The 25,070-nt window shown below is 45.0% G+C and overlaps 1 protein-coding gene across 3 annotated transcripts in view; it reads right to left on the reverse strand.

Moving 5' to 3' along the window:
- The window catches only part of vav2 (vav 2 guanine nucleotide exchange factor), a 271,051-nt gene that overhangs the window by 62,864 nt on the left and 183,117 nt on the right, over positions 1-25,070 (reverse strand). For all 3 annotated transcript variants that reach the window (XM_080756557.1, XM_080756556.1, XM_080756555.1), the window contains exons 3-4: positions 19,765-19,823; positions 6,852-6,920 (exon numbers count right to left, since the gene is read on the reverse strand). In XM_080756557.1, coding sequence (XP_080612683.1) covers positions 6,852-6,920; positions 19,765-19,823 — 128 coding nt within the window. The remainder of the gene's footprint in view (positions 1-6,851; positions 6,921-19,764; positions 19,824-25,070) is intronic.

The following is a 25,070-nucleotide window of genomic DNA, read 5'->3' on the forward strand; positions in this document are numbered from 1 at the left end:
GCCTGTTCCCTCAACCCCCATGGCGGCGGCGGTGGCTCAGGGGTCCACCTATGCTTTCTATGGCATAGGCAGCTCCCGGCAGGATCCGCCAGGAGAATCTAGACGCAGCTGCGCGACATGAGACTAATTAATTAGAGTGACAGAGAGAGAGGAGTGTGTGTGTGTACGGGTGTGCGTCAAGAGAGTGATCGACGTTTGCGCTACTGTATGCCGAATTGAAGTGGACTCGTTCCCAGACTTTTTTTTTCCTCCCTGGAAATAAAAACGTCTGGGTTTCCGAGGCCAGGGCAGGGGTAGAGTGGCCGGATGGTAACCGCAAGGTTGCCAGTTCGAACCCTGTGGGCTCCCCCCAGAGTTAGTGTCGAAGTGTCATTGAGCATAAGACACTGAACCCCTAATTGCTCCATGATGTGCTGGTTGGTGCCTTGCATGGTTTCCACCGCCATCGGTGTATGAATGTTTGTGTGAATGGGTGAATGTAATGCACAATCTACGTAAAGGTGTGTGAATGTGTGTGTGAATGGGTGAATGTAATGCACTCTCTGCAATCTCTGTAAAGCGCCCTGGACAAAGACGCTATATACTGCAAATGCACCATTTACCATTTAACCCCTGGATGGATACTGACATAAGCCTGATTCACTGTGTACTCCTACAACAGTGTGTCATGCCCGTGCCAAAAATAGCCCATCTACAAGCTCACAGCATGTCACATCGCAACGCGTCGAGAGCTTGAAGATGGGCTATTTTCAGCAGCGGCAGTGACCAGTGACCATCCATAATATGGAGGAGCATAGAAGCCTAGTCCGCATTGGAGGACGGGGGGGGAGCTATGATTCAATTTGTCAGCGTTATATACATGGACATGATATTATGTGCCCTTAGGCACTGCTGGCTTACTGGTTTCCATTAACCCATTTAGACCTGAGCTCGATTCTACAAAATGTGTTCTAAATCATGACAGTTTTCTGGAAGAAACCCATGTTTCTATACGTCAGTGGTGCTCAAACTATTTCATGTCAAGGAGCCCCCAGAATGATCTGTATTTGGCCATGTCAAAATATGTCATTGTTCCAGGGACCTCCCCAGAAGCAAAGATTTGAGTTAAAGGTATTGGTCTGAAATAATAGACAGTATATTCCAAATTTGCGACATTTTCACGATTTTTCAAAAAAATTGCAGACCCACAAGCTTGTAGATCTGCTGTTTTTACAGTATAACGTCCAGAATGGGATAAAATAGTGTTGTGTTTGTTGTTGTTTTTGGTAGTGGTCTGATCTACTGGTTATGATACTGCCTTTATGAAGAGGTTTTTTCTGTCTCCGAGGCCTCATTCACACGTACCAAACACCAATCAAGCAAATGTTTGGTCGTTTTTTTTTTTTTTGGGCCACCACAATGCTTTTCCAATGGGAGTCACATGGTTTGATCAAACATTTGTGTTCGATTGCTGATTGCTGGTGGTGCTCTGCCCCTCCCCGCTCATCAAACACAAATGTTTGGTCAAACCATGTGACTCCCATTGGAAAAGCATTGGCCCCAAAAAAACTAAACAAAAAAACAAACCCAAACATTTGCTTGATTGGCGTTTTTGTACACGTGAATGAGGCCCGAGGCTGATTCGTTAAAACTGTGATCGCGTCGACAAGAGCAGCGTATTTCCAAGGCTGTAAAAATGACGACATGTAAAAACACTCGTGCTCTCGTATGCCAGCTTTGGATGGAAGCGGTGTTGTTCTGGAGTTTAGCCTCGCTGGCAGGTATATACAGACTGCAGTTCCATTAGGGATAATTGATTCGTCAACTGGGCCGTTAGTCACGGGGACACAATTGTTGCTGCATTAATGAACGTCATAAATCGACGGCGGCGGCTCAGAGTGTCGGAGGACGGTGTGTGCAGGAGGGGGCATTATTTTAGTCACACAATAATTATCATGTCATTGTTGGCATGATGTTTTCCTCCCCCCAGACCACAGTATAGGGTCCGTGTGGTTAATAAAGATGCTAAATATTGTATCTCTAACCTCCCACCATGCTATTTTTTCCCCCTCCATTTATTGACTCCCCCCCCCCCCCCCCCCCCTTCCTCACCATGTCAAACTCATAGACTAATGGACTTGAGTGACATAACCTGTAGCGGAGTGACATAAAGGCTTAGTGACACTATTTTGCTTCGGCATGTGAGTGTATGCGCGTCGCTCATGGAAGGGTGGGTGGGGGGAAACAACTCCCTCGGGCGAATGTGCTCCATCAGCCCCCATTTCATGCTTTGTCAACTCCAGGATATAGACTCAAGTCGTTACAGTGGAGGACTCACGGTTATAGGTCTGATTTACACGGCGCAGTGTGTGTGTGTGTGTGTCCATATATATAGGCACACAGTATATAGGGACGCTATCCCCACAATGAATTATAAACCAGGCTATACCCGGGCAGAGTGTGGAGTGGACGGACGCCACACACATCCACAGGGGGGGAAGAGGAGAGGCAGCTGCACCCAGATGTATTCATATTAACCTGGGAGACCTTCGGTTGTACTGTGAGAGTATAGGCCCAGACAGACAGACCAGTATAGGGCCGGCATGAGCATGCATGCAGATAAGGGGCATGAATAATTTACACGGATACACGCAGTGTGTGTGTGTGTGTGTGTGTGTGTGTGTGTGTGTGTGTGTGTGTGTGTGTGTGTGCGCGTCTCATTCGCCTGCACTGGTCTTTTGCAGGTGAGCTCATGCACCAACCGGTGCTCAATCCTCCGTCCCTGACATGAGGCATTTTGACGTGATACTGTCCATACGGGAATAAGCTATAGCAGGATACTGTATATCTCAACGTTTTTGGCTGGGGACCCCCAGGGGACCTCGTTGTGTTTTCGAGGGTCCCTCCAATGCATGTCATATGGCAGCCAAGTCTATGGACTTTAATGTTTGTTAGGGCACTAAATGACGACGTACTGCAAGACGCTATGTGGCCGAACATAAATACAGTGGCCTATTCATAAATAAATGAATGCCCTGCTTGGACTACAGTTTTGATAATACCTTGAATTCAAGCCAAAGCTCTACTACAGCGCCGAGCATCAGAAGTATAGCAGATCTGCGAGCTCGAAAAACACGGCGCAAAATGCAGCTCGAAGCGACACAATGTGAGCTTGTAGATCTGCTACTTTTGCCGTTTATTTTAGGTTTTTTTATTTGAATCCTGAAAAGTAACAGCTTTTGGACATAATGAGGTTTCCACAGGACGGAGACAATTTATTACCCCCCTTTGGGTATTTTAAACATTATGTTATACTTTAGCTATTGAAAAATAGCAGATCTACAAGCTCTACAAGTGGCACTCGGTGCCGCGCTATGAACTTGTAGAACTGCCGTTTTTGAAAAATCTTGAAAATGTGGCGCAAATCCTTGAATATATATTAATTCAGAGCAAACGTTTTTAACTCATATCTTTGCTTCTGGGAGGGGGTCCCTGGAAGTGGAACTACATATTTTCAGACGGGGGTCCGCGGCCAAATACAGATAATTCTGGGGGTTCTTGACATAGAAAAAGGTTGAGCACCTCTGACATAATAGAAACATAAATGGGTTAAAAAATTGTTCCATGCGAATCGGCACATTGTCATCACCCTCCATAGCCCCTTCCTAAATCCAGTCATATGCTCGTCATAAATCATCCGCGCGTCAATGCTTCGGGGGGGCTAAATCATAAAGTCATTGAGCGCAGCGGTTATTGCTAGCTTAAGTGTGTCTGAGCGCATTAGGCACAGACACCCGCTGATTAATCCATTACGTGGTCCGTCCCACTCTGAGGGGAGTGAGACGCATGCATGTACACCACGGTCCTTCTGGTGGAAAGGTCAAGGAGAGCCGCCACCGCCGCCGCCACCGCCGCTGCTGCAATGCGGCTCCATTAATCCATTCTGGACGGGTAAGCCCTTTTGGTTGTTTTAAGCATGATGTTGTATACTTTTAGCTATTGAAAAATAGCAGATCTACAAAAGCTCCTAGCGCGGCACTCAGTGCCCTAAACAAACAAACAAAGTGCGCTCTAATGTGAAAATGTGTCGCAAATGTTTGAATATATATTCTTTCGGACGTTTTTTTTTTTACTCAAATCTTTGCTTCTGGGGGTGGGGGGGGGGGGGTCCCTGGAACAACATAGATGTTGGGTCGGCGGGCCAATTACACATCATTTTGCGGGCCCTGGGCACGATAAACGTTGAGAACCACTGACATAAAAGCACATTCATACTTTGAAAGAGACCAACGCCGGTCGAAACCTGCCTGCATGTGACTGTGAATAAATACTCGGAGCGTTTACAAAAGTGAGTCGCGAGCCTTTCGCTTTTCTTCCTGATATCATGTTGGCTTAACAGTTTGGCTCAGCACCGAGATGTGGAGGACGAGCGCCGTTCTATTCTTTATTCTGCAACCAACTGACATAGAAACATGAGGTTTTTTCAGAAGACTGTCAGGATATAAATCGTCCTCAGGTCTAAATGGGTTAATTCAATCACGCCCACAGCCCTCTGCGCCTACAGGTTACACAGGGAACGGCAGCCCCCCCGACCGACCGCTCCCCAACATGGATTATTTCACTCAAGCTCTGATGGAACTGTCGGGCAGAAACCTTGGATAATGTATTATGTGTATACAAAACGCCAATGTTCCTTAGTTATTATTCAGTCACACATGCAGCTCTTCTTGTCAATACCTTTCATTCGTTAAATATTTATATATTAAAGAAAACAAATCACACCCATGTGAAGTGAGGGGCCTCATTTCATACCGACCAGTCAGAATGCCTGTTGCCACAAATGTACGTCGTACATTTGACCTCATTTCTCCTTTCATTGTCAATGGCAAATACTGAGACGTGTGGGTGTGGGGTCAAAAGCTGTATATAGGAGGGGCCAGCGGCGCTAGCTAGCGCCCCCTCAAAAATCACACCCGTGTGAAGTGAGGGGCGCTCTGACCATCGTACATCCTCATCAAGAATGGTGGCCCCTTATTGGCCGAGGGTTCCCACAGACATTCCCAGCCGATTTGCTCAGAAACAATGGCATTTTGAATGTTTGTTTAGCATTCTGTGTGTGCTCTCTCTCATGTACTGCATCTAATATCCAATATAGCTATATTCTCTCGCGCGCACACTCAACTAACTATCACTAACATACATCACACACATACTTACCCCTACTTGACATCTCTCTCACACACTCTCTCTCATTCTGTCTCTCCTCTCCTCTCCTCTCCTCTCCTCTCCTCTCCTCTCCTCTCCTCTCCTCTCCTCTCCTCTCCTCTCCTCCCCTCTCCTCTCCTCTCCTCTCCTTCCCTCCCTCTACAATCTGCATGATGAATGACGCGTATCTCAGCGTGGCGCCTAATTATTCTCCATTAATCAGAGTGGAGCGGGCGCTGTCATCGCTGAAACCACTGAAACCACTGCCACTTGAGAGCCCTCTCTGGGTCTGTGTTTCACACACACACACACACACACACAGCCACCACACAGATGGACACTAGGGGTGCTAGAGCACCCCCTGCCCTTTTGGCAATGTGCCCTTTTGGAAAAGAAAGGGAAAAAAGAATTTCGCCACGGCAACTCGAGCGCTTTAGCTCACTCGGTCGGTGGTGGCTCAAGTTGGCTTGAGACGGCGCCCCTCCGCTGCGGTTTTACAATTTTGAGGTACAGTATCTGTACTTTACTTGAGTATTTCCAATTTCCAATACTTTTACTTCTACTCCACTACATCACAGAGGCAAATGTTATACTTCAAAGGTCGCTGCACACTGGACGCGTTTTCGGATTTTTAGGGGTATTTTTCCGTCGGTTTTCCGAAAAACGTGTCCAGTGTACAACCACCTTTACTCCACTACATTGATTTGACAACTTTAGTAACTAGTACTTTTACTCAAGTATATATTTTTTTTATTCCGGACTTGTAGCCTAGTCAAGTGTAACAACTAACAATATTTCTACATTGCAGTATTGATACTTTTACTGTCCACCACTACAACAAAATGCCTTCCAAACCAGTAGTTTCCGTGCCGATGTATTTGGTATTTGGCAGTGGAGCCGCCATCAGATTTTTTTTTTTTGCACAAGCTTGCATATCACACACATATCAATTTGTGGGTGACATGAAACAGTTGGCCTACTGTACACAAGCCGACTAGGCAGGCACCCAGACAAACAGGCATTCAGACAAACAGGCACCCAGACAAACAGGCATTCAGACAAACAGGCACCCAGACAAACAGGCATCCAGACAAACAGGCACCCAGACAAACAGGCACTCAGACAAACAGGCATCCAGACAAACAGGCACCCAGACAGACAGGCACCCAGACAAACAGGCACTCAGACAAACAGGCACCCAGACAAACAGGCACTCAGACAAACAGGCACCCAGACAAACAGGCACCCAGACAGACAGGCACCCAGACAAACAGGCACTCAGACAAACAGGCACCCAGACAAACAGGCACCCAGACAAACAGGCATCCAGACAAACAGGCATCCAGACAAACAGGCATCCAGACAAACAGGCATCCAGACAAACAGGCACCCAGACAGACAGGCATTCAAACAGGCATCCCGACAGTCAGCAAGCCAGAGCACTGCTGCTGTCACCATAGCAACGGGCAGGGTGACAGAGGGCTAAATGTCTGTGCAACAGAAATGTCACAAATTGGCATATCATACAGTTTTTGGCCCCTATAGGTGTTGTGTTTACTGTTCGCGCGTGTGCACACATGTGTGTGTGTGTGTGTGTGTGTGTGCACGCATGTGTGTGTGTGTGTGTGTGTGTGTGTGTGTGTGTGTGTGTGCGTGCGCATACTTACTCTGCCAGCTCCTCCAGGCTTCGGTAAACATCATCCTCATTCAGCGCTGTGTCCTCCGATGGGAAGGGCCTACGACACACAGACACACACAAACAAACCTTGTTTAGTGTTTGTGCTACTCCACTTTGGACGCCCTCGAAAACAGACGATTTTTTATTTATCCTTTATTTACCCAGGTTAGTAGCGGAGCACAAGTGCTCATTTTCAGCAACGCCCTGCACATAGACACACACAGACAGACACACATTAAAACCTGGGAGCAACCTCAGTCTTCTGTTGGCCACTAAGCAGCTCCAGGGGGAGCAGTTGGGGGTTCAGTGCCTTGCTCAAGGGCACTTCAGCGGTGTTGGGTGAGTGATGACAATCACTTCCCCACCCCCTCCTCGCTCCCAACCGGAAACTCGATCTCAAGATGAAAGAAGAAAAGTGCCGCGAGTTATGTACTTTTTCTGTTTTGTATGTGTCTATGGAGTCAACATTACTCTAATAGACCCCCAGGTGTGGTTAGAACATTCAAATATGTCTTCCCTGCACACTTTCTGCACACTTTTTCCTCAAAAAACTCTTCCTCCTAGTATAATCACATGATCACTGATGATCACTCCCTCTTTAAAGGTATATATTCAGTGATTTCACTTAATTCAAATATCACTTATTTTTTTGTTTTGTTTTGTGATGATCCTCCCTACTATAGAGTGTGGTGACCAAATAAGGAGTTCCTCTGCAGTTAACCCCTCAGGGTCAAAACCGTAAGTTTCGTTTTTGGCTAGGTGACCCAGCCTTCATCCAATCATGATTGATCAGGGGCGGGCCTTGGTGTGTGTGCTGTTGGCCTGCCGCGTGTCTCCCCCCCCCCCCCACTGTAGTGCGTGCATGTGCACATCTTACTACCGTGGCGGACCGGGGGGGGGATTTCCAAATCACTGAATGCTCCTTTAAGCCTAACTCCCCAAATCATAAAACAACCAAAGGACTGAGTCCTCAAAACGTCTATTTCTCAGATTCGACTATTAATATGACTATAACTGAAAAACGTTTAGTATCAGTACGACAGCGTCCCAGAACTTCATGTCCTATATATATATCAGTCATCTCACTGGCTGCTCCATCGCATCAGTAACACAACGGCAGGGAGTGTTTCGTGAGACGGGGAGTCCAAATCCCTCCTGTGCCACAGCGGTGTCAAAACACATCACACGTAAACCCGCCGGAGAAGAAATGTTGCCATGGTACTTTCCTGGAAAACGCACGGATATACGCTTGAATCTCGCCATTTTCAACTCCTTGACCGGTTTCGAGACCGCCCCCCCCAGGGCTTTGCACTAGGCGCCCTCCTGTTTTCGCTCCGCTACACTCAAATGGGATATTTCTATTGACGAGATCTGTAGAGCGTGCAGACGAGCGACTAAGACATACTTTCTGTTCTGGACAAAAAGTGTATTTTGTACGTGAGGTAGGGGGGGGGGGGGGGGGGGGGGGGCTTAGAGTGTTCCCATTTAGGAAAGTAGACTTTCAACGTCTTTTTTGATTTTTATCCCATGATTTTGTGACCCATTTTTCCACCCAGTGTCAATTGTCTAATGTGATCGTGGGCTCTACACTCCCTCTGCCAACCTGGGGAGAGCAACGGACTGACCTCATGCTTCCTTCTAAGCATGAGGCGACCAGGACCGCTTGATCTTTCCACCCGACAGGAGGGAGTTTCCCCGGTTGGACGTAGCGCGTGGAAGGAACACGTTATTCAAACCAGTTCCTTTCCCTCCATCTCGGGCTGGCCAAGGGGAGACTGTATAGAAACCAGGACTTCAATGATGATAAGGACACAGGCTTTCAAACATCTTAAAACCGCCTTTATTTCCCATAGCGTTAAAGGAGTTCTCCTTAACGCGTGTTAAGGAGAACTCCTTTAACGCTATGGGACCAGAGCTGTTGACACACCAAAATACAGTCATTCAAAGGTAACAGTTTTGGACATAGGGGTGGACTGGCCACAGCACGTATACCGTCATATTACCGGTGGGCCGCGACCGTAGGGGGCCGCTCAAGTAAAAAAAAATAAACAGGCAGGCAAATTGAGTGACAAATAAACCCTTTTCTATCTTGAATCGTTTTGCCAGCATTCTTGTGAGAGCAACAAAGGGTTGTTGCTTTGTATCATTTATGTTGTTCTGTAAAAGTGGTGGTTGTTTGTTTGCGTGTGCCTCGACGGAGCGGGCGGTATAGTTTCTGCTATCTGCGCGCTGGTTGTGGTTGTGGTGGGCCCGGTCTGGGCCAAATTCGCGCGAAAATGACCGGGCCGAATTTTTGTCTGAGACCAGCCCTGGAACATACTGTACATTATGAGGTTTCCACCCGACAGAGACAATATGCAACTTTGAATCCACACAGAGAGTGGATACAAATTAGTTTACAACAGCTCGTGTGTTAGTGAATTCTGTCGTTGCGACCTCTATACTTTAGTCTGCATAAAAGGCCATGTAATCCTTCTGTTTAATTAAGGGATAGTTGAGATTTTCTTCTAAAATATTAGTGCATACTAATTAATACTGTTGCGTAGTGCATCAGCATAAGAGACAAAATTGTTTGTGCATAATTATGCAAATGTAACCTGGCTATAAAAAAATATTCATTCCGACATTGATGTAGGGCAGGGGAAATTAAAATTAACATTAGATTAACAAGGTTTTGTGTTTTGCCATGACAATGATAACATCCTCTACTAGTGTGTGGATACTTTGTCATTTGGAGCATTTTGATTGTGACAATTCCCGCAAGCAAGCAAGTTACTGTACCATATGGTTCTTCACATCAGCATGTTATGACATAATATGAATGATTCAGCCCGATACAGTTCCACGGTTCGGCGCACACAGTGTCACGTCAGCAAAGGAGAAACTCCTGGGGGGATGTGAAAATGGGTGACTAATCAATTAGCTTCTTTACGACAGCTATTTTCCCCACTAAAATAATATGTTTTTCTCTCATGAGCTCATCAAAGTACCACATATAGCAGCACAGAGCAAAAGCTGCTGAAGGGATTAAAAACAAAAAAAGCGGCCTCTCGTCAGTTGAGCAGTTGAGACGAATAACGGTCCAAGTCCACACTCATTATGAATGCGACGCATTGAGAGCTTGTAGATCGGCTCTTTTCAACAGATTTTCTACACATTTTGAACTTGTGAAATGGGGCATTCTGCAATATGAATACTTTAACTTTTAGTACATTTTGATGCTGATACTTTTGTACTTTTACTCAAGTACATTTTCAATTCCGTACTTTTACTTGTAACGAAGTAGTTCTAAATTGCAGTATTGGTACTTTTAAATGGTTTCATACATTCATACACTCCCTGAAATAAATTAACATCGAAGGTGTGTGTGTGTGTGTGTGTCTGTCTGTCATCAGTAATTACCCTTATAGTAATTAAAGCAGTCGCAACTCTTAAGGAGCGTGTCAGCCATCAGGTTAATGAATGCTCAGCAAGAATGGCCAAAGGTCAGTTCAGCGCGCGCGCACACACACACACACACACACACACACACACACACACACACACACACACACACACACACACACACACACACACACACACACACACACACACACACACACACACACACACACACACACACACACACACACACACACACACACACACACACACACACACACACACACACACACACACACACACACACACACACACACACATTCTCTCAATCTTTGCCATACTACAAATTTCATAGGGCTCAAGTGGTTAGGTGCAGAGTGTGCAAACACAGCAGCACGATTTGTGAGTTGCTGTGATAGAAGGATACCAAATGGAACACAACCACCCTAAAGACTAAACATTGTGTATATTCCTGCACTATACCTGCATCGAGTGATCTTGGTACATATAGAAGTTGATCTAGTGAAGATTCTGACCTTCAAAGTACATCATTTTTGTTTTGATTGTATTGCTGTATTGTTGTATTGTACTTTCTGCTTTGGCAATGTAAACGTATGTTTTCTCATGCCAATAAAGCCCTTTGAATTGAATTGAATTGTGTAACAGTATTCCTGAATGTGTTCCTACTGATCTAGCCTCGGGTAACTCAAGACGATTTTATTTCTACCGATGCAACCTCGCTGAAATACATTTAATTTAGGCTCATAATAACTAAATACTAGAAGGGTTTGCTGAGCTTTCCTTTTTGGCTAATGGCTTATTTCCCCCCCCAGCCTTTGCTGCAAGCCAGCTCATTCATTGCACACACACACACACACACACACACACACACACACACACACACACACACACACACACACACACACGCTACTATACTAATTCACCCGAGCGCTTTGGTAAACCAAGATTTGTCATTGTCGTGCAGTAGATGGCGAGGGATTTGCAAAGGCTGGCAGATTCTTTTTTTAAATATATAAAGGATATGTAAAGATGTTAAACTTGCACTTTAAACGGTTGTGCTGCTGAGGCAGGCCGTGGGGGGGGGGGGGGGGGGGGGGGGGATGTTTCAACGATCGACTGCATTTCTGGCTGGTTCAGCGGTCTTCAGTTTTCGTTAAACCGGTGGGGGGTATGTTTTTATGTTACAACACAGGAATGCCACAGTTGTACTGTGTACACTCTCACAGTCAAAAGGAAACCCCAGCAATTTTCGACCTAAATCCTAATGTGGAACATTAATTGTTCTAATGTGAAGATATATATATATGTGCAATGTAAATGAGTTATTTTGTGTTGTCGATGACACGCCCCATAATTCCACTTCTGTGTTTCCTAATCACAGCCAGTAGGCTCCAGTAGGCGCCTGCTGGCTCCATTGCATGGTCTTGATGAAGTATTAAGTAACCTACTGGTAATCATACAGGTTGATATATAACATTCCAAGCGGGTGGATTTAGCTCCTTTAAATTAACACTGGAGGATTTCAAAGTGCAGATTGCCCCAGACCAGCCGTTCATTTCTTTTTTACGCTGGCTCCAACACCATTAACCCATTCGGGACTTGGGGGACGATTCTACAAATTCCTTCTAAATCCTGACAGCTTTCTGAAAAACGCACGTTTCTATGTCAGTCGTTCTCAACACATTTTCATGTCAAGGACCCCTTGAAATATACATATTTGGCCGCCAACCCCCCTATCTGAAAATATGTTGTTCCGGGGCCCAGAAGCAAAGATTTGAGATTTGAAATGTTCACTCTGAAAGTATATATATATATATTCAAAGATTTGCACTACATTTTCACCATTTTTAACAAATAGCAGAGCTACAAGACCGTAGCACGGCACTCGGTGCCGCACTACGGTCTTGTATATCTGCTATTTTTAAACAGCCAAAGCATAACATAATGCTTAAAAACACCAAAAAAAGGCTTTCCGCCCAAAACGGGTTAAGCTCCGTTCTTTTATTTATCTTCTTAATGCCCCACCCTTTTCTTGTTTACTGCCGCGCTGTCGATACGCGCTTCCATCTAAAGCGTGATGGAGTCAAAGTGCTTTTTCATTGCCCCACGGCGCCGGCCCGCGGCTGTTGTAAAGGGAATCGACGTGCTGGACACTACAGGCCACGCCGTGGCCCCCGGAACCATTGAGTGGCTTATCCCATTCTGACCTGAGATCAGATTCAAAAAAATGTCTTCTGCGTCCTGACGGTTTTCTGAAAAAGCCATGTTTCTATGTCAGTGGTTCTTCGATTTTTCAAAAATAGCAGACCTATACAAGCTCGTAGCGCGCCACTCGGTGGCGCGCTATGAGCTTGTAGATCTGCTATTTTTCAATAGCTAAAGCATAACGTAGTGCTAACACCAAAAAGGGGTTCGCGCCCAGAATGGGTTATTGGCAAACAGGAGGAAACAACGATGCGGCCGTTGTTAGTGAGTGCAACGTGTATAGCTCAAACGGCGCGCGGGGCAGTAAAGTCGTTTCCGTGGTCCCGAAGCTCCTCAGCACATCTTTGTCGCCGTGTATACAGATCGATGGAGCGGTGAGGCTGAAGCCAGCCAGGGCAGCACCACCGCATGCACACACACACACACACACACACACACACACACACACACACACTGCACAATTGCTGCATCCCCTGCATGCACTCCTCTCATTTGTTCATGTTATTTAAAAAAAAAAGTGCTTCGAATGCTGATCTTATACAGTAGGGAGGATGTACGGTAACGGTATACAACGTGTGTGTGTGTGTGTGTGTGTGTGTGTGTGTGTGTGTGTGCGCGCGCCCCCCCCCCCCCGTGAGCGATTGAGCTATTGCAAAGTGCAAAACATGTGGACTTCACTTATTCACCGATTTAACCACTTAAGCCCCTTTGGGGTATATTTTGTCACTTTACATTTGCACACACAGTAGGTGAAACTAAGGCGTAACTACTAGAAGCAGTGGGGGCCGCTAATACAGTGCCCGCCGTGTAGCACTACAGTGTATTATAGACAGTATATAGTATATAATATATCCCCCCCCCTGATGATTAATTTGCACATGGACTTCGGGCTCCCTTCCATCCATTTCATCTTGTGATTGTGTGGTCCCCCTTATTTTATCTACTTATCATTTCATTGGTGTATTTTACTATGTTTAACGGTACGTTATTAATAATTCTTATTAATGGATTGAGATGACTGGACTGGACTATGACGAAATAACAAGTTTTATGCCATGAAGTTTTAGCCCCATCAGTGTTTTTTTTCCTTTGTGTCCCGTGTGTTCTCTCTGTTGATACTGTTATGGTTGCAATAACCGGAATTGCAGTGTACATATGTCTCATACAGTGACAATGAAGATCTTATCTTATCTTATTATCTTATTGAGCTCGTAGATCAGGGTTTATTTTTTAATATGCACAGCATAGGGACAACATTTCCTTCCATTTTAATTGCCACGTCGGAAGCATCTCCGTGTATTTCGCGTATCTGAAAGCACGCATGGAAAGAATGGGGAAAATTCACTCTCATGTGGCCATCTAAATCTGATTGTAATCTCATAATATCCAAGCGTTGTAATGTGATGAAGTTGTGCCTAATTAGTAATCAACGCATGCAACTGGTGAATTATACTGTATGACATGTAAGAAATGTAAGAGGAGGCGTACAGTATGTGTATTAACGAGTACACACAATGAGCACACAATATAGGCCGACAACAGACAACACTGACATACACGCACACCGACATACGACGATTACTAGTGCGTGTGCGCTCTGGTTGCGCAAGTAATAACAAATGGGTCTCTGATGAGCGTGCGTGCATTTCATAGTGTGCATTATGGATGTCCGCTGACACTGCAGTGACTCAGACGCGCGTGCGTGCTGCAGGTTTGACTGATCGTGGGACAATTGCAGTGAGCCCCGCCATCAAAGAGAGGATCAATTGGATTCAGCGGGAAGTCAATGTGCACGTCTGAGGAACAATTACCCACAGATCAAACGCAGGGAGGAACTCTCAGTCCACTTCGGAGCGCGGATGGAACTGAACGACGGTGGGTTTTCCCTGCCTGTATACAGCCTCCAGTCACAAACTCGGGTTTTCGGATGAAATTAATCTTTAAACCATTCAGGACGGGAACGCCCCTTTGGTGTTTCAAAGCATTATGTTATACTTTAGCTATATTGAAACACAGCAGATCTACAAGCTCATAGCGCGGTGCCGCACTACGAGCTTGTAGATCTGCAACTTTTTGATTTTTTTTGAAAATGTGGCGCAAATCTTTGAATATATATTCTTCCAGAGCGAACGTTGCTTCTGGCGGGGTCCCTGGAACAACATATTTTCAGATGGGGGTCCGCGGCCAAATACAGATAAATCTGGGGGTCCTTGACATGAAAAAGGTTGAGCACCGCTGACATAGAAACAGGTTTTTCAGAAAACTGTCAGGATTTAATTAGAAGCCTTTTTTTATTTTTTAAGCGGCCTCCGGTCTAATTGCGTTAATTCAAAAAGTATATATATATTTATTAAAGCACAATCTATAAATGTAACGGTCATTAAGCAGTGCCTCGTCTCTGTGGGGTGGAACTGGAAACCTCACAGTCCAAAACTCTTACTTTTCAGGATTAAAATTCAAAAGTAGCACAAACTTGCGGATCTGTAGTATAATCAAGTATAGGGCTGTGACCAGATTTGACTGAGGGACTGCCATTGGAATCTTTTTTCCATTTTAGTTTTTTAGTTTCACGTCATATGAAAGCAAGGAATCCTAGCTTCAAATTGACATATCGGTTGTTCATTTTGACCCACCAGTTTTGGAGATATGGCTCACATAGAGTAATGTCTTAAAGAAAACAGCGAGTTGAGAAAACAGGCTTGAGAGGTTCACTTCTCTGGACTCTAACATTACACCTACTGTAGCTACATGTGCATTTATTTCATATTTACATGTCGATTTCAGCTCTGACATTAAGACATGCTCTAGTACAGTATGTGACGATTATTATTAACGTTTGTACATGTTGACTCAAACTGTGTCACTAGTTATTACCCGACTGATTAGCTCACAAGAGTTAACATAAGCACTAGAGTACACACACACACACACACACACACACACACACACACACACACACACACACACACACACACACACACACACACACACACACACACACACACACACACACACACACACACACACACACACACACAGGTGGGGTGACGTCACCGCCCATCGGTTTGCAAGATTGGCCCTGGACGGAATTGGACGGGACTGGACATGATGTAACTGCACTTTTGAAATGCACAAAAGCACTTTACTAACTGGGTAACCTTTTAAAGGATTGCACCATGGCACTTTATGTACTCCGCTAGTCACACACACACACACACACACACACACAAAAAAGTTGAAACATGGAGATGGAAGAAGGCTTCTGCCCGACGGCCAACGACCCAGCCATGCATTTGGGTCTTATCCTCCTGTCTTTTTGCCCCGCTTCCCTCATGGGCAGGAGGTTGCGTTCCCTAAAGAACTACGAAGGCCCGACATTCAAACAGCTTTTTTTCCCCCACGGCTATCCGGCTATGCTTGCTGCCTATCCTCCCCCCACCCCCCACTCAGAGTGAATATGGACTGACCTGAACACTTGAACTCTCTGCACTTTATTATATTTATTCACTATTCATTGTACCGTGTAAATCCCTAGCATGTTTACATCATGTCACGGCAACAAAGGGCTTCTGGTTTTGATTCTGTTGCCCTGAAGCAGACCTTTCATTATGTCAGAGAGCTAGGCCTGATGTATACATCGCGGCATAGTTGCATGCCAGTGTTGCAAAATTAGCAGATCTTTAAGCTCACAATGCGTTATATCACATATAAGAGACGGACAGTAATTCATGACATGAGGCTGACTGACTGCAGTAACAGGCGGATAGCATATATAATGCATTAGCATTTTATTGCATGTAGCTTAAATCAGTGGTTCCCAAACCCTTTCATGTCAAGGACCCCCCAAATGGACACCAATGAGCCCGTGGACCCCCGTAAGAGATATGCCAGGGACCCCCCTAGGAGAAGACGTTTACGGCTGTGATTCTCAACACGTTTCATTTCAAGGACTCCCCAGTTTCACCTGCATTCGGTCTAGTACGGTCCGCCATTTAATGTCATTTATAATCTCTGGGACCTCACATTTATATTGTAAAATCAATGTTAATGTAACAATGAAAGTGTACAAATGGAACCAAATGGACCCGTTACAGACCCATAAGGGTCCATTTGGTTCCAAACTGTCGTTTAGCTGGGTATACCCCCTGGAGCTCCCACAAGGACCCCCTGGTATAATAATAATAAAAGGCTGGCAGCATAATGGAGGGGCGATCTAGAGGAGTGTTTCAGACATTCTATGTGCCGTCTGATATAATCACATTATATTCAGTAATTGATTTAACCTTTATTTAATTCTCGGAGGACACCGTCAATGGTGCCGGGATGACAAATCAGAGTGAAAGCAGGACGTTAAAAAACAAAAAAAATGTCACAACATATTAAATGTAGACAGATATGCAAAGCAAACGCACTAATTGCTAATTGCATTGTGTGTAATTTAATCAAACAGAAGCACTCCAAGTGCACAGACAAACAAACAAATGCAATTATCCGTTAATTAACTAATTTAATTAATTAGTTAATTAACAGATAAGGACATGTATTTGTTGTGTAGCAAATAATATGACGCATTTGTCTCTGTCTAATTTTAACCCATTTTGGGCGGGAACGCCTTTTGGAGTCTTCTTTTTTTTTAAATATCGTTTATCCCACGATTTTGTAACCCATTTTTCACCCCTGTGATCGTGGGCTCTACACACCCTCCGCCAACCTTGTCCCCATATATGGGGGACATGGGGAGAGCAACGGACTTGAACTCAACAAACAACATTCAAAACAGGACTAAGATCTAAGAACAGGGCACTAGAGACAGAGAATTCATGAAATTAAATAGAGGCAAAGTCAGCAAAAGTGCATTAGTGGGCAATAATGTGCAAAGAGGCAAGAATAAAGTGCTATCTGCTGTTCAGTCGAAAGTTGGGCGATAGGCGTAAGTAAGTAAGTACTGGCTGTATTCAATCAATCAATCAATCAATCAATCAAACAAACAATAACCCGGCAAATGTAGCGGCCCTTCCAGCTTTATGACACCAATATCTCCCCCTTTCCAAGGAAGTAATTCCCTCTTAATGAGTGCTGTAGGATTACACAGGCAAGGTAGAGAGCAACTGGACATGATTATAGTTATGTAAAAGTGATTAACATTAACACAGAAACAGGGATCCAATTGATGAATAACCCTGGAATGCACAGTGATTAGCACATTGGTCAGTGTGGACACGACAAGCAGTGAATGAATCGCCCTTCAGCAGGTTGTGTGTATTAGGTCTCCCTCTCTCCATCTCTCTCTTTCTCTCTCTATTACTCATTATTTTTCACTCTCTCATCTCACCCTCTCTTAGCATGCGGCCTAATGGGTGTGCTCCATCAACTCATTACTCCACTGGGTAAAACGGCTTGTTTTTTTTACACACACAGCGAGCGAGCCACTGTGCTCCGAGTCCAAGCCGATTGAGGAAATTAAGGGGAAATCACACCAAAAAAAACTTTCCCCAGCCATGCCCCGATAAAGCGATTTGAAGGATTTTCTCAGCATTTGCCATTTATCAGAGGAATATGGCTGCCGTGGCAGACAATGCACTGTTCTGACGCAGACATTAGCGGTCATGCCTGTACTACACAAATTATTACAGAGTGAAGAGTCGAAGACTGATGGATGCAGACAGACAGACCGTTGAGCGTTTATGAACTAAATGCAAATTGTACACAAAAAGACAATACAATAATACTAATCGTTAAGTACTAGTCATTTAATACTAGCCATTAAGTATAATTAAAGCAGGTCATGTTTGCATGTTTGGAATTGCAACAGCTGAACTCAATACTATATCAGTATTCTGATATTAACCTGCGGGCCGCATTATTGAAGCTGGGGGCTGCATGTGGCCCCCGGGCTGCCAGTTGCCCACCCCTGGTATAGACTGCTTAATTAAGTTAATTTAGCACCTTCTAGTAGTTAATTTTCTTCCATGTAGCCCATGTTTTGTAATGGCATCATCATGCTATTATGCCCGTGGATATACAGAGTGAACTTAACAATGATAAATTGATATGTTAATACCTTTTATATAATCACCGACATGAATTATGTTTGTTAAAAAGGGTCGACCGTAACCGTTACCGAAGGTCCCACCCACCAAGTGTGATGTGGTGCCGTGTCATTAGTCGGAGTGGCAGTGGTGGAAAGTAATTAAGTACTTTTACTTAAGTACTGTACTTAAGTACAAATTTAAGGTATTTGTACTTTACTTGAGTATTTCCAATTTACAGTACATGTAAATACTCCACTACATCTCGGAGCCAAATTTTTTAATTTTACTCCAGTACAATTATTTGAAAACTTCAGTTAATAGTTACTTTGGAGATTTTAATTTGGATTAGAAAACATACATTAACCACTTCATTTCGGCCATTTGAAAAGAGCCGATCTACAAGCTCACAATGCGTGGGTTTTGATTCTTTGAACAGTCAAAACAAGACCTAAAATGACCACAGGCACTTTCAAAAGAGAGGCAAGATAGATGGAGTAAACACAACAGCTCCATCCACATGCACTTAGTCTCACTTAGTGGAGGTGAGGGAAGTCGCATGAAAGGAATACCAAGACAAACAACAGTAGCCTAATCAGAAAGATGGACGGACATGCCCACGTGAACTTTACCACTTGAATTGAAACATTCTTTCCAGAATCCCGAAGCTGTCCCATTCATCACAGCCATATACAGACGGCAGGCGGCACAACTATGTAACAAATACAAATAAAGGTAAGAAAGCCTTCTAGTGTGGAATTCTTCTTTACGGTTAAAGGACAAGTTTGTTTTAGGTCGTTATTCTAGCGAAAGTAAAATATGAGCGTACATTTTGTTTCATTTGCTGCTTTCTTTTGTTTTAGCGATTTATTTTTGCAAATTTTTGACAGGGGGCGGGGGCATTCGAACATGGGGCTAAATATGTTTGTTTTTTTACACCATTTTATAGCTCTGATGCATGACAGCAACTTCTAGTTCTGTGTTGGACTCTCGAGTCCGACGGACCTTCGCTACATGTCTCTTTGTTTCCCGTCTCTCTTCACTGTGGACTATCAATAAAGGCATTAAAAAAAATGGAAATATCATCTCCGTTATCTCCTCTGTAAACAAGCGTGCACGTGAACATGCTGCAAGACCCTTATACCGCACGGTAACGCATCTCGTAAATCGGCTACCTTCGACGCGCGACACCACACCGCACGCAATGAACATACGCTGTATGTCAAACCCTCAAGTGAGGAAATAGTGAGAAAGAAAGCAACATACCTGATGCCTTTGATCTGTGCAATGCTATGGTGGGAGATCCTAGACAGAGCCGAGATCACCTGGAGAAAAACAAGAGAGAAAATAAACAGTCAACAACAACGACAACAACAACTAGAAAAAGTGCCCCTCGGAGGGCACACGTCTCCACCAGACCAGATCAGGTCAGGTTGTGGCCTCCTGGTGGCGCTATAATAGGCCAATGTGAAACGGGTGATATTTCTTCTCACGCCTTGGATGGCAATTGAATGATTTGAGGCATTTTGTTCAAAAAAAAATGTGTTTTGCAAAAATTCACCTGTTGGCGGGATTTTTGGAAAGAATCTGTAGGAGGAGTAACATAAAAAAAATGTTTTTTTCTAAAGTCGGCCACCTGGTGGCGCTATAACAGGCCGTTCTGGAGAATTTGGGGCAGAGGTTCATCGTTCGCATCCAGGGAGTGTGTGTGTAATCGACCGGGTTAATGGTGCCGGAGATTAGCTGGTAACAGACGGACGGACGGACACACACACACACACACACACACACACAGCCTTATTGGGCCTGGTGTCGACAACAACAAAAACAAGGACAAACCAAAACCAACAGAGTGCCTTCGGCGCACCGAGGGGGGCCATCTGTAAATGAACCTTATGTTGATTTACAGATGACCCCCATTTCAGAGCCTATAGTCGTTTTTTTTATCATCCCTTAAGGATGATTATGGGGGAATAAAGTGCACGTTCCTATGGCAACCGCGCCGATGTGCATGCACCACCGCACGCATGGCTGTGTGTGAACATAATGCGAGGCCACAATGTTAATGTGCTGCTCCGCCGCGGACAGACTGCAGGCGCCACTTTGGACTGATCACTGACGCACAAAATGATTTACACACACACACACACACACACACACACACACACACACCCCCTTGGTCTTTTCAAGTCAATATTCATCCTACTCTCGTCTCTAAAGCTTGATTTACACTATGTCACACAACGGTGCAAAAGTTGTGTGTTGTGTGTAACACACATCTGAAGGTGAGACCTCTGCGCTTGAAAACAGGTGTATTGGCGCGCGCGCACACACACACACACACACACACACACACACACACACACACACACACACACACACACACACACACGTGCACAAATGCCACCTCTCCTTCTCTGCCTCATTGCCCACTCCTGGGCGTGCTTGTGCTTCAACACCGTATAGCCGGAGCCAGATGTCCCACCCCCCCCCCCCTCCTCCTCCTCCTCCTCCTCGTCAAAGAGGTGAAAATTGTTATCTCGCCCTCTCCTCCACGGCAGGTGTGCCCCTCTCTCTCTCTCTCTCTCTCTCTCTGCTCCAGACACAATGCTACATCTCAATGAGGCAAGTAGCCAGCGTCGTTTAGCATTCCATTCGAGCTAATGGCTAATGTGAAGTGCAGGGCACCACGTTGGTGCCCACATGATGGGACTCTCAAACACGCACGCACACACGCATCTGTAGTAAAATGTAGGACGGTAATTTTATAAATGCCATTTTTACCACATGTCTTTAAACGTTTCTAAACTACAATTTCTCTTTGCGAGGAGCAGGAAAATGGCCCTTTAATACACAATATCCATTTAAGTTCTGCTATACTTGGCCACCCCCCCACACACACACACACACACACACACACGCACGCATGGGCAGTGGCACACGCACACACAAACACACAGCTGTGCTGAGTGCAGCAGCGATTATACAGCATTGTTATGAATGGCGGCCCTTACATGAATATGTATACACGTCCTAAATTGCGACTAACCACTTTTACGAGAGTGCCCATGAGGCTCCCACCGGTGAACGGGGGGGGATGATGAGGTGTTATTCCTCCTCCGTGGGGGCTAAAGAGCCATGTAATGGACAGTCACGCCACGGTGGTTCCAATATGGGCCCACTCTGCCATTTACACATCTCCTTAACACACACACACACACACACACACACACACACAGGCAGAATCCTCAGTGCTCGTTTGACACGTCGAGGTGTCCATTTTGGTTCCATTTTGGGCGGGAAGAACCCCTTTTGGTGTTTTGAACATTGAAAAATAGCAGATCTACAAGCTTGTAGATCTGCTATTTTTGGAAAAATCGTGAAAATATTCATTTCAGAAAACTGCAGGATTTAGAAGATTTTTATTTCGAGGTCAGGCCTAAATGGGTTAATTGAAGAGGGGGGAGGGGGAGAGCTGAGAGAGAGAGAGAGAGAGAGAGAGAGAGAGAGAGAGAGAGAGAGAGAGAGAGACACACACACACACACACACACACACACACACAGAACACAATTGGGCAGAACATTGCGTGTGGGTGTGAGAGAGACATCAAAAAGTGTCTCCATGTGCTTATACAGTATAGCTGTGTGTGTGTGTGTGTGTGTGTGTGTGTGTGTGTGTGTGTGTGTGTGTGTGTTTGGGGCCCTGACTGATAAGCGTGCTTAATAAATCACAAAAGGCCTATAATAAAGCCCATCGTGCGCGCCTGCTATACTACGGATGGTGGCACAGTGCCCAAACAGGGTGGCACAGTGCCCAAACAGGGTGGCACAGTGCCCAAACAGGGGCATGCATGGGGCAGGCAGGGGCAGCCCTGACATGGCACAGCGCCCGCATGGCCGCATGCAGCTGCAGGGACAACCTGAGTGTGGCACACTGCCCCCCCAGACACGCCAGGCAGGAAATCAGTAATCAGCGATATGACCCGTCCCCATTATTCTGCATGTTTGGAGCTATACTGTTTATTCATTTATTTTGTATAGATTTTTGTGTGGCTTTCGCCTTTATTTTATATAGATTTTTTTTTATTATGGAGGGACAGACGGTATAGGGCGGTGGACAGGGAATGGGGAGAGAGAGATGGGTGGGGGGGGGGGGGGGGGGGGAGACATGCAAGTATAAAGGCCGTCGAGATCGGGAGTCGAACCCACGGCACACTGCCAGACTGGATTACCCCAGCCATGGTGCCTGGACCGCTGAGCCACGTACTGCTCAGGCCTGTAGCTATACTGTTTAGCGTGACAGTAGCTCGATGATTGGCGTCATTTAACCTTGGCGTCACCTATGAGCTTGTAGGTCTGCTATTTTAGAAAAATCAAAGAACGACTGACGTAGAAACATAGCTTTTTCCAGAAAACTGTCAGGATGTAGAAGACATTTTTTTTAAATCTGATCTCAGGTCAAAATGGGTTAAGTTGTGGTCCACAGCCATGGGTTGCTGGACGAGACAACGCAACAGTTGTTGTACTGGGATTGAGCCAGACGGGCCACCGTACCGCGTACCCTCCCCCAGTCAGTGGAGACACATCTCCTGTGCCAGGGACAACATCATTGCCTTCCATCCATCCATTTATTTATTTGAAGTCTCACTATAGAGAATACTCCCTTGAGTTGCAGCAACTCATTTTCAAGGGGGTCCTCAGGGCACAACGTACAACATAACAATACAGCAAAACAAAACAATAATGACATAAACAGAGGCTCTTCCCCCATCACAAACCCACCACAAAAGCATATACTCGCAAACCCAGAGTTTCATTGAAAAAAATGAAATGAAATAAAATATATACAACATTAATGCAAGAATGAGTCATTCGATGCAAAGAAACAAGTATGAAGCCAATGGGATAGACACAAAAGACAAGAAAACAAGAATAGCTAGATGTAAGATGAACTAAGGAAGTGATTGATCTTAGAGGCAAGGGCAGGGCGTTCCAGTCTGCAGGTGTGTTGAACTTAAAAGCATGCCTATACCCATCTCTCTGAAGATTCTGGGCACAATAAACTAAAGCTTGTCGAGTAGGTCTTAGAGAATAAGCAGATGAGAATCGGTTCAAGAACTGCTTTAAATATATGTGGGAGAATTGAAATAAAAAACATTTGAACACAAAAAGTAACCAATGGAATCGGTTACTCCATATACACCGCTGAAGTGCGTAAATACAGAGGGCGTGAAGTTTGACGGCCGCTAATTGTTTAATCAAACGATCGCCTCTGCTTAATACGCTAAACCCGCGTTATGTTTTATGTGTTTAATTTGCCGTATTTTAATAATTAAAAAGAAACAGCGGCTTTGTCGCGGACCTGGTGACGAGGCCGTCACGCTATGACGACGACACCGGAAATCGAACCCATGCGCTGGGCTGCTAGGGCTTCTGGGAAATTGAGGCCAATACAAGTGGACGGGGGGGGTTTGTCGGCTTAGAATATAATGATTAAATGCGGGTTATGCGTTTTATGGAGTCAAACTGTTAACATTTAGAACGCATACGTTTTCTCTGCGAGTCGGTGAAATGCTATCAATTTGAAAATGTCACGACAGTCGTATAATCTCCAGAGGTGTATATTAACCCATTCTGACCCGAGATCAGATTCTAAAAATGTCTTCTACATCCTGACAGTTTTCTGAAAAAGCCCATGTTTCTATGTCAGTCGTTCTTCGATTAAAAATAAATAGCAGACCTACAAGCTCGGTGGCGCACTATGAGCTTGTAGATCTGCTATTGTTCAATAGCTAAAGCAGGTTAAAGTGATGGGATTCTTTTTTATGATTTGCTCGCCGAATGTTCCACCCATGTGGACACTACAGGGTTCATGTGGTTAACCCATTCAGGACAAAATAGCAGATCTACAAGCTCATAGCGCGGCACTCAGTGCCGCTCTATGTGTAATAATGTTTTTTTATCGTGAAAATGTGGCGCAAATCTCTGAATATATATTATACTTTCAGAGCGAACGTTTTAAACTCAAATCAGTCTGCGGTGCTGTGGATCTTATCTGCCTCCGTTTCCAACTTTCCCCTTTCCTCTCCGCCGTCTTCCTTGGGTCCAAACAAAGCCTTTGAGTCTCTCTCACACATTATTGATTTCCCTCTCGTCTCCTCCATGCCCGCGGGGTGGTCTTAACTCCAGGGGGGGGGGGGGGGGGGAGGGGCTACAGACAGGCCGGAGAATAAAGCTTCTTCTAAAACAGCCCTCCAGGAATATGAACAAAAACACATGATGGAGTGATAGAACGTCGCTGCCGGGAACAAATCCTCCTATCTCCAATATCTCAATGTTTTCTTCATCGCACAAGAGGGTCGCGTAAAAGGACTGAAAACAGCAGATCTACAAGCTCACAACACCTCGCACCACGAGCCATTGGGAACTTGTAGATTCACTATTTAATATATATATATATATTTTTTTTAAATAGTAATACGAAAAAGGAAGGGTTCTGGACATACACTTATACGTGGTTTCCACCAGACAAGTTTCAATAGCCGCCCAAAGCAATACCTTCATCTGTCCAG

The sequence above is a fragment of the Protomyctophum bolini genome (assembly GCF_963924005.1).
Source record: "Protomyctophum bolini genome assembly, chromosome: 22".
Classification (NCBI taxonomy): Eukaryota; Metazoa; Chordata; class Actinopteri; order Myctophiformes; family Myctophidae; genus Protomyctophum; species Protomyctophum bolini.